The sequence below is a fragment of the Marmota flaviventris genome, chromosome 14, assembly GCF_047511675.1.
Source record: "Marmota flaviventris isolate mMarFla1 chromosome 14, mMarFla1.hap1, whole genome shotgun sequence".
Taxonomy (NCBI): domain Eukaryota; kingdom Metazoa; phylum Chordata; class Mammalia; order Rodentia; family Sciuridae; genus Marmota; species Marmota flaviventris.
In genome coordinates, this window is record NC_092511.1 from 60,420,415 (window position 1) to 60,438,034 (window position 17,620).

General features: G+C 51.8%; 1 protein-coding gene across 4 annotated transcripts in view; it reads right to left on the reverse strand.

Annotated features, from left to right (window-relative positions):
- The window catches only part of Sfxn5 (sideroflexin 5), a 112,356-nt gene that overhangs the window by 36,976 nt on the left and 57,760 nt on the right, over positions 1 to 17,620 (reverse strand). For 3 of the 4 annotated variants that reach the window (XM_071601710.1, XM_027934496.2, XM_071601711.1), the window contains exons 9-10: positions 17,065 to 17,130; positions 7,167 to 7,257 (exon numbers count right to left, since the gene is read on the reverse strand). In XM_071601710.1, coding sequence (XP_071457811.1) covers positions 7,167 to 7,257; positions 17,065 to 17,130 — 157 coding nt within the window. Of the gene's footprint in view, positions 1 to 6,850; positions 7,053 to 7,166; positions 7,258 to 17,064; positions 17,131 to 17,620 lie in introns of those variants that run through there. The other variant, XM_034636960.2, reaches the window with a different exon arrangement.

Genomic DNA, 17,620 nt, shown 5'->3' on the forward strand with positions numbered 1-17,620 from the left:
GGTATGTGCTATGGTACGCAGCCTGGTTCTGCACATTTTACCTCTGGTAATGTAGCTGAAACCTGAGTGAGCCTCACCAGAGCCAGAAGGGAGGCATTCTGAGCATATAGTCCATGAAATTCCCAGGGGCCCCAACTCTTCATCTTAAGTCCTTCAGCCAAGTCGGGTGTTGGTGCCCTAACATTTGTGCAGCTACACTGTTTTGAACGGCATACCTCACGCCAAACCTGTGAGAGCCCATCAGCCCCCTTCTACAGACCTTTCTAGATATGTACTCTCACTCATGAATTCACAGCCCTACCAGGCTGGGGGTCCCTGTCCCTGAATGTGAGCCACAAACCTCCCCTGTCCAAGAGAATCACAACATGATGGATAGGGACAGCACTGAAGATAGCGCCCCAGGCCACACTACTAGAGACTTCCTCGTGGCTGATTGGGACTCCCTGCTAATGTCCTCTTGGGGGCTGATACACACTGGGGCCCCTGATGGTTGTGAGATTGTCCCCTGTTACGGCAGCCAGCCCAGCCCACCCTCCTTCCAGGAAGCTCTGACAAGAGCACCCTTCAGTGGCTCCTCAACAGCCACGTCACCATGTCCGCACATCCCTTTGATGTCTAAGGATCTTTCTCTGTCTCAAAAATAATCTAACCTAAATGCTTTAGTTCATGTTAGGAAGCATTGGAAGCTGATTTAGAAATAATATCTAATAAGCCAGGCACGGTGGCACACATGTGCAATTCCAGAGGTTCCGGAGGCTGAGGGCAGGAGGTTTGCAAGTTCAAAGCCAGCCTCAGCAATTTAGCAAGGCGCTAAGCAACTCAGCGAGACCCTGTCTCTAAATAAAGTACAAAATAGGGCTGGGGATGTGGCTCAGTGGTTGAGTGCCCCTGAGTTCAATCCCTGGCACCCACCAACCCCCCACCCCAAAAGAAAAGAAATAATATCTAACAGGCTTTATCCTCTATGAAACTTTATAGTATTTATCACTAGAACATTTGCTTTTTGCAGCATTTCAAGATTTTGACAACCCCTGCTCCTAAACAAGTTCCCCTATGGCAGGTATGTGTCCTCTCTGGTTCTTGCCATGCTGGTTGGGACAGGGGGAGGGGAACGGAGCTGGAGGAGGACTAACAGTTATTGGGTGCTCATGATGTGCTGGGAGCTGGATAGGATTAACTCCCATGAAAACTTTGCTTAAAGATACTAGTATCCCCCCACCCCTCTTTTTTTTGAACCCAGGGGCGCTTTACCCCTGAGCTCTCTAGCCCTTTTTACTTTTTATTTTGAAACAGGGTCTCACTTAGGGCCCATGCTTTAACTTGCTGAAGCTGGCCTTGAAGTTGTGATCCTCCTGCCTCAGCCTCCTGAGTTGGTGGGATTACAGGCATGTGCCACCACACCTACTAGAAGCTCCATATCATGGATGGGGCAAGCATGGTCCGGAAAGGTCAGATACACACTGGGTGAACTGTTAAATCTTGGGTTCACTGATCATTCTCTCTAGTTCTGCTTGACTGAAAGAGTGGATGTAGGTGAAGGTGCAAACTCACACGCATGCGCACGCGTGCATGCACAATACACACACACACACACACACACACACACACAACCAGAATACTCAAAAACAATTTTAAAAAATGAAAAAGAAAATCCAGAATAAGTATCCAGGGAGATAGAGTCTAGTTACCAGTGTCATCAGGGTGAAGTTCCACTGCGAGTGCCCAATCTCAATCCTTTTGTGGTAAAGCACTTGTTTGATCATTGAATAAACCTGCATTGAGCACTGACTGTGTGCTGGGTTCCAAGGGGCCTGGGGGGTGGTGATCCATGAGATCTTGTCCTTGCCTTGGGTTACCCAGCCTGATGAGAGAGGCGAACTTGGACATGTGAGAGGCAGTCCTGGAGAGATGGAGGCAACCTAACCCCGAATGAAACTACCAGGGAGGGCTTCCTGGAGGAGGTGGTGTCTGAGCCAAATCACAAATACCTGGCAGCCAAGGCTAGTGCTGAAGAGTGGTGAAGAGTGGCCTTCTAGGCCAGCAGGGTCAGGGGCAAAGGACTAGGGCCCACAAGAGGCAGGAGGGGAGGGTCACAAGAGTTGCCACAGCTGCTGGGGAGCAGGCAAGGGCAAGAACAGAGCAAGTCAGAGAAGGGACTGTGGCTTCCAGAGGAGCCTCAAGGGCCAGAGATGCCATAGGAAGCACCACTGACCTCAATGAAGGGCGCACATGTCACAGCATTTAGGACACATCTGCCAGGGGTGCTTCCTGCTGTCTCCTACTCACAGGGGCCAAGGGACAGTGGAGCTGCAGGCTGGGAGCTGTGCTTTGACCTGTCTGGACCCCGGGGCTCAGGCAGCACTGCGTAGCCACCTCCTAGAGGAGACCAGCAGGTGGCCTGAGCACAGGGAGGGGCAGTGGAGCAGGGGAAATCAAGGACATAAAGACCTATGTGGCCTGGGGGCCAAAGGGGGCAGGGAGCAGGCACAGGACAGGGACCCGGTGTCCTGTGCCCTGTGTGAACAAACAGATCTCCAGGACTCCCAGATGCCTGAGCGTCTCCCTGCTCACTGAGGAGCAGAGATTTTTTTTTTTTCATGGCAATGAAATATGTTTGACATTTAACAAAATATGGCGATGACGCCAGAAGAGGTCATTTCTCATTGGTTCCTATGAGAAGGTTATTCTATAGACGGGGATCAGCAGGTTGATGCTGAGGCTCAGGCCTCCTGCAATGGGAGTCCACGGTCCAGATGGGGTCTTCATTAGCCCATGGCATTTACTGGTGTCCCCTTCTCCACGTCACCCCAGGCCGCCTACCTGTGTCACATGGAGAAGGGCTTCCCGCCTATATCCACATCCACAGAGCCTGAGGTGTGAGCTTTAGAGATGTGCTCCCCAAGGTGACCCCTGGGGTCTCCCACTCTCTAAAGCCCCACTCTGCCCATTCCTGACAAGCGTGTCTATTCCTCTGGCCACTGACCCTCTCATGGGATCTGCACAGGGCCCTCCCTCCTGCTAGGAACACCTCCCTACTATCCCTCCCCAAGTCCTCACTGAAAGGCTGTGTTTGTGGGGCCTGCCTCCCCTAGAATGGAGCCTGCTCCTGGGCCTGGGGGTGTGTATTTTTCCGAGGTCTCCTCTATCGACCTTTAATTACACTGTTTGCCCGGCTTCCCAAACCATTAACTCCACCTCACAGCAACCACACGTCAATTAATGGAGGGCCTGCTCCCAGCCTAAGCTCCTGAACACAATTAAGCGTGACAGTCCACAAATAAGAAAGAACTGGAGAATTAATTAAGGTCTAAACAAATTAATTACCAGTCCCCAATCGATTTCGATGCCAACACACATGCTCCTGGGCTCACCGTCTTTCCTAACATCTCCATGTATAAATAGAAACCAAGATTTCCCACATGACTGCCGTTCTAGACCAGGGCCACAGCGTGGCTCTGAAACCACCTTGAGGGAGGGAGGTGGCTGCAGCGAGCATCCCAGGCTTCCCACATAGTTAGCACGAATACGTGCATCAGCCACACGTGGGGGGACACACGTGCACAGGCACACACAGCCCCAGTTGAAAAATTGGGTGACCTGGAGGTGGAATGCTCCCAGCAGGACACTGAGTAGCCCTGGCCACTTCTGGACACATCCCTGTTTCTCCATGACAGAGGCACAGGGTTATCCACACGGGCTTGAAGTAGCCCTGGGTAGGCCTGGGGTTTGGTCAATTTAGAATATAACTTTCAGTGAGTCAGGATTTACTTATGCTTCTGTAAAATGAGGATGGCTTTAAGGTCCTCCCAGCACAAAATGAAGAACACCGCTGGAGAGGCGAGGAGAGGTGTGCAGTTCCTGGGAGTGTTGGGCTCTGCAAACCCAGAGGAGGCTTCTGGTGACCGTCGGGGAGATCCCAGTGGCAAGGGACTCCATGGGTAAGAGGAAGGATGGGGAGCAATGGAATCAGGTGCAGGGACCTCGTGTCCTGTGCCCAGGTGTCTCAGGCCTCTCTCTCAATATCATGGAGCAGAGAAAAGATATCTCCCCTCACCTCCCAGGCTTCCGGCTGGGGAGGAGCCTGGAGGAGCAGGACAGAGCAGGGGGAAGAAGCAATTGATTCCTGGGAGCCTCCTTGTTCTCAGCCTGCCCAGGAGAGTGGGAGTGGGGTGCGGCTTCTGAGCTTGGGCACACTGCTCTTCAGGACCCCCCATTACCCTACACACGCAGGCACACCACCCCCAACACAAGGCTTCATTTGATCACTTCCACCCACTTCTCCCAACTTCCAATGTGCACCCACAGCTCATTGAGTGTGGTCCCCTATGGTGCCAGTGGCCCAAAGGGCCCAAAGGATACTTTACGAGGTGAAGCACATCCTGAGCAAGCTTGTAAGCAGCCTTCCTGTGGTTCAGCCTGCTCCAGCCTCACTTGTCTTAGAAAGTAGGGCCAATCAAGCCCTACCAGCCTGCAGTGTGGCTCAGAGATGCTTTGTTCTGGGCAGGGGCACCCGGGGAAAGGTGGAGAAGGCCAGGTGCAGAGACTGGATGTTGGATTAAGAGGACCAGGGGGTTTTTCAGCCCTTGGTGGGTGAGGGTGCGGCACTCCACTGCATTTCCCATAGCATGGTGTCAGCCCTGACTGGGGGAGTTGACCAGTGCCTGTTTGCAGATGGGCCTGGGCTGCAGAAGGGCCTGCTTCTCCGGGCAAGCTAGGACTAGCAAGGTTGCAAGCCATGCTGCAGATGACTTGTGCAACTGCCTAGGAGCTTGGGGGATCTCAAGACACCTAACCATGGCTGGATTTGTGTGAGGGAGCCGAAGACTCCTTCCCCATGAGAAGCTGGGAGGGGAGTCAGACTGCGCCAGAGGCTCAGACTGAAAGAAGGGCCTCTCCTCTTTAAGGAGTCCCAGAGAGGTCAAAACCATCTCAAGGTTACCCAGCAAGATGGCAGCAGAGAGGTCTGGAAAGGGCCCCTGGCAAAGTTATCTGAAGCTTGGCTCAAGGACAGATTACATCTGTGTGGAGTCTTAGATCCAGTCCAGGGCAGCTGGGAGCTGCTGGTTCTCAGGCTGCTTCTGATCCTTCAACCCCAATGGCCACAAGCACCAGTTGGGCAGCCACGTTTATTCAATTAGGTCCAGTAACAAAGTCAGACCTAAAGAGGTATTCCATTAATGGCCCATGACAGAAATAGCTGAGTTCATTAAAAGTGTGGAGTTGCCATAGCAATTATCTGCGTCTGCAGAGGCTCAGCCGGGTGGTTCTGGGAGTTCATTAGCCTCTGGGCCATGGAGGAGGTGGGGCTGCCCAGGAACAATCTCCCACCTTCTCACGGGGGCTTCACAGGTGCCCCCAAACACTTTACTATCAATGAAATCTGGTCTGTGGCCTTATTTGCTTCTCCCAGAGCTCTGGGCTATAGGAGTGGGTAAACAGAAGGGGAAGCAGACCCCTCAGGTGAAGATCAGGGTCAAGGCCACAAGCTTGGGCCCTTCAGACCAAACCTCAGTACCAGGGAGGTCATGAGACCTCAGGCCATGTGCCACATTTGTCCTTGGGCACCAGATGTGGGGAGGGGGACTCTGATAGTGTTTGGGCACTTGCTTAAATGTCTCCTTTGACAACTAGTCATGCCCTGCTTTTGTCCTGCTCTAGATGTTTATTTCACTTTGAAAAATGTTCCACTTTTGGGGACTTAACAAAGTCAGACCTAAAGAGGCATTCTTTCCCCAAATAAAGTTCAGGTTTCCTAAGAGCCAGGCCAGGATTTGTGGCATTTCCAGGGTTTGGCAAAAGCTTCCAACCTTCTTTTGTGCCAGGAACCTCTCTGACAGTAACATTAGGCCTACATACCCCTCTCAGGGTCATTTTTCCTGCCTGGTATGGTGGCACATGCCTGTAATCCCAACAACTCAGGAGGTCAAGCAGGAAGATCACAAGTTCAAGGCCAGCCTGAGCCAAATAGGAAGACCCTGACTCAAAATAAAAATAAAAAGCAGGGCTGGAATGTAGCTTAATGCTAAAGCACCTCTGAGTTCAATCTCCAGTGCCCCCAAAAAGTAAAAGGTGGAAAAGGAGGTAGAGGAAGAGAAGGAGGAGAGGGGGAAGAGGAAGAAGACAACTGTTTGTAAATGCATAAAACAAAATTCAAAGGATTACAAAGGGATTGTATTAAAACAAGTTATTAAAAATCTTTAAATTGTGATTTGGTATTAGATGTGTTCTTTAATGAATTGAAAATAAGATCTAGCAATGTATATATTAAATACAAATATTCTGAATTACTGTAGTGCATAAACAATGTTTTAAGATCTCCAAGTGACAACTGTGTCCCATAAGTATCTGTGATTTCCACTGGTGACAAAGCCACTGGTCCTGCTCCTTACTGTGGTTTGCTGGGTGCATTCATGATGGAAGAAAATGCTACATTTCTGTTAATGGTCAGGGTAAGTATTTTACAAGTTCACAGGATCCACTGTATCATGTCTACTGAGCATTGGGGGCCTGGGGACCCCAGGTTAAGAATTCCCATAAGATCCATGCTTACTGATGTAGCAGTACACATCTGTAATCCTGGTTACTCGGGAGACAAGACAGCAGGATCTCAAGTTCAAGGCCAGCCTCAGCAGCTCAGCAAGACCCTCTCAAACCGTTATCATTATTATTGTTTAATATATTTCTTCAATTGAAAAATATATGCTGAGAAAGAAAAAAAACTATTGAAAAATTTTTTTATTATTATTATTATTGTACTGGGGATTGACCCCAGGGCCTTGAGCATACTAGGCAAGCAATCTACCACAGAGCTATACCCCCCAGACCTCCAAGAAAACAAAAGAGTGCTCAGTGGTCAAGTGCTTGCATAGCATGCTTGAGGCCCTGGGTTCAATTCCTACTATTGCAAAAGAAAAAAGAAAGAAAGAAAAAAATAAAAATAAAAAAGAATTCCTGTGCAATATGTAGAATTTCAGCATGGAGCTGGGCAGGGAAGCCCTGTCATCCTTTCTTCTATCTGCACACATTTCACTCCAGTTCCCCCAGCAGAACCCCTGCAGGCATCAGGAGAGGTGTGGAAGGGCTGTAGGTCCTGCTGGCTGGGAGCCCCATGGTCCCACCCACCCAAGGGCAGCACTCCCCAGATCCATGCACTATGCAGCTCTTACCTACAGCAGGGAATGGTACAAATCTCTGCACAAGAAGGCGGGTGGCTGGGGTGAACTTGTTGGCTTTCTGAACCAGGACATTAAGGCCCACCTTGGAAAGAATAAAAAACAAAAAACAGAAAAAGTTGCAATGGCTTATGGGAAGAAAGGGCAGAACTGGAGGAAAAGCAGCTCTCCCTCGACCTGTGTGAGATAGTGCAGCCCCTCCAGTCCCCAGCACCCACATTCAGCCCTACGCGTCCAGTGCATGTCCATCAGATGCTACTTGAGTCTTCTGGTCTTTGACCTTTGCCAGGACTGGTTCCCATGCCTGAGATGTCCCCCAATACCCACTGCCACCAACTCAGACCATGCCTGTACTCTTGGTCCCACCTCTGAATTCTACCACCAGTGTCATTCACTAGCAGTAGAACTTTAGGCAGATAAGTTAAACTTTCTCTGCCTCAATTTCCTTGTGGTTAAAAGGAATAGAAATTTATACAACATCCCAGGGCTGTTATAAGGGTTTAAAGTATCAAGCATGAACTTGGTACATGAGATGCCTTAATAAATGCAGTTGTATAATAATGATATCACCTCTCCCAGGCAGCCCAAGTCTCCCTGCCCACATCACCAGTACCTCCCTCCTTGGGAATGTCTACCTCTCCTGGGTCTGATTCCCTAGCCTGGGGGTGAGAAACCACACCTTTTCCCTCTTTGTGTGCACAGGGTTTAGGGTTGTACCTGGTGGCACCCAGTTCACGTTCAGTAAGCTGATGATTAAGGAATAAGCGCATGAACCAACAGGCAAATGGAGGGAGAGCAGGGAGAGCACAGAAAAGATTGAGAGGGGCTTCCTGGAGAGGAAGGTGGGGAGAGGCTGGCAGAGCAGAACTTTCTGGAGGGGAAAAGCACAGGCATGGAGTGAGAAAAGATGTGAGGCATGTGGCCAGACCAGAAGACAGTGTGTGGAGGCCTCTGCTCCCCCACACTGAGGCCAGAGCCAGCCCATCTTGCTCTCAGATCTGCACACCTGCTGGCTCAGCAGGGCACTCTGCACCCTCAAGTATGGCTCTGGCTTTAGCATTTTGGGTGGCTGGGGAAGATGCAGAGCCTTGGGAAATCCTCAGGGCCACCAGTGCCTGCAGAAGTCAGGGCACAGTGGGGCAGGCACCACCTGGCCTGGGAATGCCAGTCTGCCAAGCCCTGGGCAGCCTAGGGCCCTATGGAGCCAAAGTGCACCCAGCTCACCCAGCCTGGGCTATCGGGTGCCCAGCCTCTATCCTGTCTCATGCTCCTTGTCCTCCCTGCTGGCTTGAGGTAAGGCTGAGAGGGTTACCTTTTTAATTTTAATGGGCTCCACCGAATGTTCCAGGATAGACGCGGCTAGAGAAGGTTTCTTCCTCCATCAGGCCATTGCTAATGCCCCATGGGTCCTAGGCTTGTGCTTGGACACAGCAGGGCCAGGCTGGAGCACTGCCAGCCCACCCTGGCCCTGCTGCCCCGCCACACATGGCCTCACCAAGTTCAGGTCTCCCCAAAATAGCCTCTCTACCCTACGAAAAAGTGCAGATAGGAGAAACATGGAGGAGCCAGAGGACCCAAACAGGCATTAGTGATGAGGAGGAGATGGAGGAGAAAGGTGACTAGGTGACAGCCCATGTGCTACTCATACTCACACACGTTCACACATAGTGTCTTAAGGAAAGCCCCACCACAGGCTTTTGGAGAGGCCGCATTGCCCCTTTTCACAGATAAGAGGCAGGGTCCAAAAGGTTAAGTAATTTTGCCAAGGACACACAGCTATGATGAGACTGGTGAAGCTAGGATGGGCCACCCAGGGTCTAGTTGTAAAGCTTTGCTCTTATCTGCTACGCTATTTACTTTTCAATTATTCTCCAGGAGTGAAGCTATGATGTCCCATGCCATTTAAAACTGGCTGTTTGCATAGCAAGAGACCCCTGACCAAGGCCAGCTTGGGACGGGATCTAGATCATTTCCAGCACCCCTGCTTCCGCAGCTAGGAGTCAGAAGGCCTGGGTCCAAAGCCCAGCACATTCACTTGGAGAGATAAGGAAGTGTAAGAGACAGGGAGCAGGAGCCATTTGGAAGTGAGCAAGGAGTCTTGGAATTTTCCAGACCCTTCCCCACAGGGCTGGGCAGGGCTGGAATATAGCAGGAGGGCAAGGAGGAAGAGAGGTCAGTACTTATGGCAAACACTCTGCCTTTTCTGGGGTGCCCTGAAGCTGTCCCCTCTCTGGCTGGTTGTTCTTCCCACTGGCTGGAACTGCCACAGTCAGAAAAAGGTGACCTAGGCCATTTCTCCCACAAGCCCCAGGTTCCAGGTGTCTTTGGGCCTTCCCTCCCCTGAGCTGTCAGAAGCTGGTATTCTCTCTTCTCTGGCTTCCTGTCAACTGCATTGGCCTGGCCATCAAAGCTCGGAGAGACGTGGCTAGAGAAGGTTCCTTCCTCCCTCAGGCCATTGCTAATGCCCCAAGGGTCCCAGGCTGAGCTTGGCCACATGAGGAATTCTTGTGCAAATCTGTACCTTGTTTGTTTTCCCCTCTGCCCAAATGGAGCCCCTGTTTGGTTAATTTCTATTTTGTAGCTTATTTGGAGGCTGTTAAAACAGACCCTGGGGGACCCTCAGCAGTGATTGTTCCATATCTCATTATCTTTCCCGAACCTGATTATTAGCTCTGATTTTTCTGATCGCTAGCTGCTGTTCGTGATGAGTTGTGTGCCATTCATGCCAGCTGGTTCCCTTAAACAGGACCCACCATGCCAGGGAAAACGAGCTGGCATTCCGAGCCCCCAGCCACTTGGCTTTTTAATTTTAATGGGCTCCACCAAATGTTCCAGGCCAAAGGGCCCTGAAGAACCAGAACAGACGGGCTCCCAGCCCCCCGATTTGCAGCCCACCCTGGGTTCCTGCCCAGGCTGTTGCTGTCCGAGGTGCTGGAGCAGGAAGGCCTGGACTTGGGGCCAGAGGAGGAGTGAGGGTACGTTTAGCCACTCGCCACCTCTGTACTCACACCCTCCCTGTCCCTGGCCCTTCACTGGTGGGTGGGCAGGGTAACCACACTAAGTCCTACAGAACTCCCAGCTACGCACATGCTCAGGTCTCCTCCTCCCCACTGCGCTCCTCCCCAGCCTCTGCCTGGGGCTTTCGTGTGCTGGCCTGCTCTCAGACACATACACATGCCTCCTAAGTCTCGCCTGTCCACGTGGGGCCTGCTAGTTCTAAAGCTTCACTCTTCATCCTGAGCTATTTGCTTTCCAATTGTCCTTCCCAAGGAGAGATGCTTTGATGTTTGTGCTTTGATGATGTTTGTGAACCACCTAAGACCAGCCATTTGCATAGCAAGAGCAGATTCCCAGGAGATGGGAAAAGGGCACCAAGAGCCACAGGTGGGATAGGACCCCTTGATATACAGCCTTTAGTCTCATGAGATATGTGCCTGGTGGCTGTATCCCTCAATACTGACATCTTTCTAGGCCAAAAGGAGCCTCATTTCTGCCAGGCTGGTGAGGAGACCCTGGGTGGGGCTGGGCCATGGCTGCATCCCCGTCCCACCAGGCTGCATTCTCCTTCCCAGCCCACATGGGCACAGGATGAGGGATGCCTGTCCCCTGGGCCTCAGCATTCCATCTTCATGTCCCCAGGTGGAGGGTATGTAGCTCTGCCTCACCCATACCCTGTCTTCCTGGCCCATGACCAGCTCGGCTCCTCTGCCAGAAGCCTCAGGATCTTTCTGGACAGGAGCCTCTCAGGTCCACAACTAGCTCACTGCTGGGAGCCACCTGTGCCGTCACCTAAATATCCTGAATGCACTTCTTCTTTCTCTCTGTTCCCACTTAGCACTTGTCACCTGTCCCTATATGACTGCCCCGGCCTCCCTACCAGGCTCCCCACTTCCTCTGATGTCCCTCTCTTTGGCTCTCCACAGCATCTGGGGTGGTCTTCTGAAAGTGGACATGGCCTTGCTTAAAGGCCTCCAGCCACCTGGCCATCTCCCTGCTCCTCCCATGAGCCATCCTCCACCCTGACCACTGTCCCTCTGTGCCTCCTCACTTTCAGCCTAAATGTCTGGCCTCCCCTTGGCTCAAGGTGTCCTTGATAGTTTTGCAAAGATCCCAAAACCTTTTCCTTCCTCGTACCTATCACAAGCTCTAAGTACCTATTTGTACACCTTAAAATTTTCTGAATCAAAATAATACATGTGTCTGATTTTTAAAATGGAAGAGCACAGAATTAATTTTTCCTGTGGACTCTTTAAAGTTCCATCTCTCCCAAAAGAACCTAGGTACCAGGCCACAGGGCTGTGTCTCTCCTGTTCCTCACTGAACTCCCAGTGCATGGTGATATGAGCTTACTAAATGCTTCTAGAACAAATGAAGTGAATGATTTCTGAGGCAGAGGGGGGAAAAAATCGATAAAAGAGACTTGTCTTGGGAGCCACTGCTGTCCCTCTCGGCAAACACTGAGCACTGCTTGATCCCAGCCCCGGCACACTGGGTCTACAAGCCCCCTCCAGAATGTCATCTCACCCACCCTGACAGGAAGACGGGACCAGAGAGGCTAGACCACAAAGGCTTCAGAGAAAAGGGAAGCCTGATTGAGTCCTGAAGGGTGAGTAGGGAGCAGCTTGGCGGGAAAAGAAGGGGACTCTGCAGAGGTTCAGAGGCATGGAATGCCAGGTTGTCTACAGGGCACTTGGAGGAGCCTGCAGCTGGCTCTGTGACTCTATCAATTCTGCCAAGAGGCCCTGAAGAACACTGGAGGGGAAGGCATGCCTGGCAGGAAGGATGGCATAAGGTCAAAATTTAGGCCCACCCTTGGGTGGTGGGTAATAATAGATCCTAATGGTGGTGGATTTAGTGGGTCCTGCAGGGCAAGGGTTGGGGCCCTGCAAGCAACCACTGAAGTACCAAAAAATGCCACCAGAGGGCATGCTTTGTAGAATAAACTCAAGTGGACCAATGACCTTCCATGGAGGTCAATTGTCCTCCAACCCCCAACTAGCTTGTGGCTCAGCAGTGGGCTCAACTGCAAAGTGACCGAGGTGGCTGGGACAGAGTTCTGCACAGGTTAAAGTGCCAGTAAGTGCATCTGTGGCTGAGCGGCTTGTTTGCTAGCAACAATGGCCAACCCTGACCACTGAACTGTCCCCAGGGACCAGTGTGCCACCTAGGGAGAAACCAATTACATCAGACCCTTTCATGTAGGAGGGGACAGCAACATGTCCTCCCCAGAATAGATGCAGGGCTGCTTTTCATGTCTGACTTGCCACTGCCAGCATCACCATCTGCAGGCTTCCAGAACACTTCAGATTCTGCTACAGGGTCCATGCAATAGTCCCTCAACCAAGAAGCTGCTCATAACAGAAGAAGCAAGATGATAACCTGGGCTAGGATGCACAGGTGTAGCCCTCCCACCTCCCTCAGACCCCAAGAAGGAGAGAAGGGTCTGGAGTCACCCTCTACTACAGAGTCAGCTAGATCCTGTATTGTAGAAAGGCAGGGAATGTTCCAGACTAAGAGCAAACACATGCAGCTGAATCAACTTTGGTCAGAAAATCCAGGAATCAAGTATGAAGATGGGCAGAAGACACAAAGAGTGTCTCAAAAAATTTCCTCCAGTCCCCACTGCTCCCGGGGGGACCTGAGGAGGTACCTGCTACCCAGAGCCTGGTTATAGTTCCTCCAATCTGGAAGCTAAAACACTACTTGGCTTTTCTCACCTTCTCATGTCACAGCAATGGCAGGAAGAAAAAGAGGTCTCTGTGTCAGCAGAAGAGTGTGTGGGGAAGCCAGGGTAGGCTCTGCTGCTGACATCACCCTGTGCCTCCATTTCCTCATCTGTACAGTGGGGATGAACAATGATACAGTGCCTGGCACAGTGTTAGCACTCCTAAGTGTCAGCTATTGTGACTATTATTATGATCATTTGCCAGTATTTAGGATCATGACCATCAAGGGGACCTGGAGTTGCCAGTAAGCAACTGGGAGGTATAGGGGTTCATGGGGATCCCAAGGCCCCTCCTTCCCTATACTCCAGTGTCTGGTAGTTCAGGGAAATAGCAACCATGTCCTATGCAGAAAGGACACCCCAGGGCCCAGAGCCTTCAGGCATGGAGGTTAGCAATTCTTCAGCAGGGAAAGGGCTTTGCCAGCAAGACCTAGCTGAAAGACAAGGTTTCAAGGAGTGACCACGAAGCATCTCTCATCATCTGGCTCTACTGATAAGCCCTTGACCAGTCATGAGGGACCTCAGCCCTGAGCCTTCCTCCCCTGTTCCACGTCCACCCTCCCCCAGGACCTGCGTCCATGAGTGGTCTGTGTGGTCTCCTCACGACTTCTCCTCCAGCCCACTTCTGCCTGAGTCCCTGCAATGCCCAGGTCCCTGAGCGCAGGACAGGATTCCCGGTGTGGTCCTCCTACTTCCTGAGCCAGGCACTCACAGCACTTCCGGCCCTGGCCCCCTCCATGGCTCACCACCCCACACCTTCTCACACGGCTCTGAATGTGGCAGCCACTTGTTTTTGGATAGTGTTCCTTCTCCTGCCTGCTTCTACGTGTGCTCTGCCCTCTCTCTGCGACACCCAGCCCTGCCTTCCCCTGGATTTCTCAGTCTATCCTGAGTGAGCCCCATGACTGAATTAGGCGCCCCTCCCTGGTCCCCTTGCACCCCGAGGCCTTCACCATGATTCTGACTATGTCAGGGTGAGCTCAAGTGTCCCCTCTTGGCATCCTGAAGGCCCCAGCTGCAGCCCAGTCTCTGTAATATTTCCAGCACAGAATAGGCCCTTGAAGGGAGTCAGTGAGTGGGTCCCATCTCCTCTCTCGCCCTTGAGGACAGTAAGGGCCATCCCATAATCATTCCGCACAAACTCCCAGTGAAAACACAACGAGGACTGAGAGGCTTCCTTTGTTAAAAGACGGCAAACTGTTAGATTTCAAAAATAACTTAAGACGGAATTTCTTTTTTATTCTCAAGCAAGAAGCCAGACACTGCCAAATCTATTTAGGAGGTTCACTGCAGGCTCCTAACCCTGGTGGTCCTGGAACCAGCATGAGACTTCATTCGGGGGGCATGAAAACTGGGGATCCCTGATTCAAGGGGGATTGCTGGCCAAGCCTAGGGGTTCTTCTGAGAATGGGTGAGGATCCATAGAGGAGGCTGGCCTCCACCTCAGCTCACCTTCGTCCCTGGGACCTGCTCTCAGCCTGTCAGCCCCATCCAGGCGCCTGCATGTGGGGACTCGTTTTAATTAATGCCAGAGTGGGGCCAACCACTGGGGCCGTGACACTTGTTTGCAGGTCATCTCCCCCTAACAGGCTCACCCTGGGAGGGGATTTGTCACTAATTGAAGCAGAGATCAGTTAATGAGGCCGTGGGGCCTGGGGTTCCAGAGAACAAGGGAAAGGAAAATAAAATAAAGCCTCTTTCTTGGGAGGTTTTGTGATTTACACACACAAAAGAAAAGCAAGCAGGCTGCAGATTTTCCAAGTCAGAAACTCGGCTCCATCTGCCGAAGTTAGCCCCTCACTGTGTGAAGACATCAGGCGGAGGGACGCCACCACCGCCAAAGCTCACGGATGGGAGAGGACAGGGACCTCCCGAGGCCAGCAATCAATCAGAGGCCTAATTAATAGGTATTTATGGAGCAGGGCTCTCTGTTCCCCTTGGGGGGTTGGAGACACCGTGCCTGTCCCTGGTTAACTTGTAATCCTGCTGGGGGACAAGACTCAGGCTGTGGAACAATGAGAGGACAGGGACCTGGGGCGTAATTGAGAGTGTGAGGAGAAGTTTCTAGGAGTTGGGCTGGGGGGACAGTGGTTCAGGCTGGACAGGGAAGCCTTCTCCAGGGGGCTCTAGGGCTAGGCAGAGAAGAAGAGGGAGGGGGTGTCCCCCAGAGCAGTATGAGGCCCTCATACCCCACCAGGTGAGTCCCCAGTTTCAGGGTCTAGAGGCCCGCAGTCCCTCATACCTCTGCTGGGCCCAGTCTTTAAAACACCCACCAATCTGGGCTAGGTTGGGTCCTGGGAAGTGGGTGGGTTGGAATGACTGGTTGTCCTTTGGTGGGACAATGGGGATTAGGGACACAGAGAGTCCAGAGCTCTCAGAAGAAGGTAAATTCCTATTTCTGAGCTCCAGGCCTGCAGGGGGAGGAAGTCCCACCAGGACAATGATCCCCATGGCTCAAGCCCTTCCCCTCAGGGCAACTCAATGTCCTTTCCTGAGAGACCTCCTCCCTGCCCCCCACCTGTACATCTCCTAGAAGAGAAGGGGGTTTTCAAGTGCTGAGCTAGGCAGGCCATCAGCTCCTTTCACCCTAAGGAGCCAAGAAGTGACAAAAGGGAGAACGAGGCCTTTCCCTATCTTGGGACAACCTCAGCCCAGCAAGCCCCAGAATCAAGAACCTCCACTCTGACTCCTAGATGAAGTCCCATGCCGGGTGGCAGGCAAGCGTTGGCCTTCTCCTGGAGACCCATCTAAATATGTTAGGCAACATGTGGCTTCTCGCTGGCAGTAAGACATAAAGACTTAGGGAAGGAGAGAGATCCTGGGCATGAGATGGGATGCCCCACTTAACAGCCATTTGGAGATGAGTTGGTTTACGTGGGAGTAAAACAAATGAGGCCATTTCAGGACAGCCCCAGATCTCTACTTCAGAAGCACAGTGAAAGTATGGTGTCGGATACAAAGGGTCATTCCAGAGTCGTGAACACCGATGGTGTTTATTTAAGGATCCAGGGAAGATAAGGAAAGGGAGGTTTTACTGAAAAATTATTGTATTTGAATTCTTCCATTATATGTGGATTTGCCTTTATTAGCATTTTCTAATTATTTTTTTTTTCTTTCCAGTTACATGTATTTATTATGAAATGAAAGTAATGACAAAGTTGTGAAGGGACACTTTACCCTCTGGAGTTAGCTATAGGAGGCCACCCCAATGGAATTAGGAGAGTACCAGATAGTGGCACAGGGGTGGTGTCAAGGGTGGGACAAGGGTGGGCAAGGTCCTGGGAGCCTTGTCTAAGGTCCCGAGCCTCCACTCTGGCTTGGTCCAGGCCCCTTGCCATGTTGCCTCCCCCTCTGTCCTCCTCTGGGAACAGGGACCCCTCATCCATTGACACAAATCTACAAACTTCATAATAAGTAGCTGCTCTATTCTTAAAATCCTGTGAAGATTCAAAGTGAGGCCGGACAAGGAGGCACATGCCTGTAATCCCAGTGGCTCGGGAGGCTGAGACAGGAGGATCACAAGTTCAAAGGCAGCCTCAGCAAAAGTGAGGCACTAAGCAACTCAGTGAGACCCTGTCTCTAAATAAAATACAAAATAGGGATGGGGATGTGGCTCAGTGGCTGAGTGCCCTGAGTTCAATTCCCCGCCCCCCCAAAAAAAATTCAAAGTGAGCCTAATGCCATTGTCTTGAGGCATTCAGTATAAGTTAGACCTGTGACCACACAACCAAGGCAACAGAGAGGGAATGACAGTACCCCAGGAGCTCAAGTAAAAAGCAGAGAGGAGCTGGTTGATGGGCCAATCTTGCATAGGCAAGTGCAAAAAGTGAAGACCACCTGCTCCAGGAAGAGTGTGGTATGGGCTCCTCTAAGGACAGACGTCCTGTCCTCACCATCCATGTGATCCCCCCCTCCCCTCCCCTCCCCTCCCCTCCCTGCTCCTCTCCTCCCCTCTCCTCTTCTCCCCTCCCCTCTCCTCTCCTCTCCAAACCATGGAGCACTAGCATGTACACTCTCACTATGGGACACTTCTCTGCCTAGAGAGCCTCCCTCACTGCTCCCCTCCCAGACCCTGACCCCACACCGTGGCCTACCCTGGCCCTCAGACAAGGTCCACCCACTCAAGGAAGCAGCAGAACTAAAGGGCAGGGTCAGGGCATTACTCACAGCAATGGAGACAGCGCTGATGACAGCTCCCAGGTAGCCCTGGATGAACTTGGATGCTGGTGAGGGCTGGAAGACAAAGGTAGAATTGCAGACCCACTGTATGCCCAAAGCTCCATGTTCCACCCTTGCCAACAGCCCCAGCCAGCAAGAAGCAAGCCAGTCCACCAGCCTGGAAGGTCTGGCAAGGAGGAAGAGGTCCCCCAGGGGAAGCCACAGGGACCCTGGACTCTCTCAACTTGGCTCCAAATATTGGAATACAAGGAAGCAATATCCAGGAAGGTGCTGAAAGGCCTGTTTCACTCCTGCCTTCTTCTACAAAGATTCCAGGCAGACATTGCTGGCTAGAGGTGCAGGACAGCAAGGGCCAAAACGAGTCATTTTTGATGGGGTGAACAGTCTCCAGGTGAGGAAAGCTAAGTGTCAAGAGGGGCGCCTAGAGCACTGTCCATCATCCACGGCCATCCACTATAGTCTAGCCAGCTCACCAGGGAGAAACTGGAATTCATGTCCACACAGGACAGTTCCCAATACATCCATTAAAAAACAGAGCCCAGCT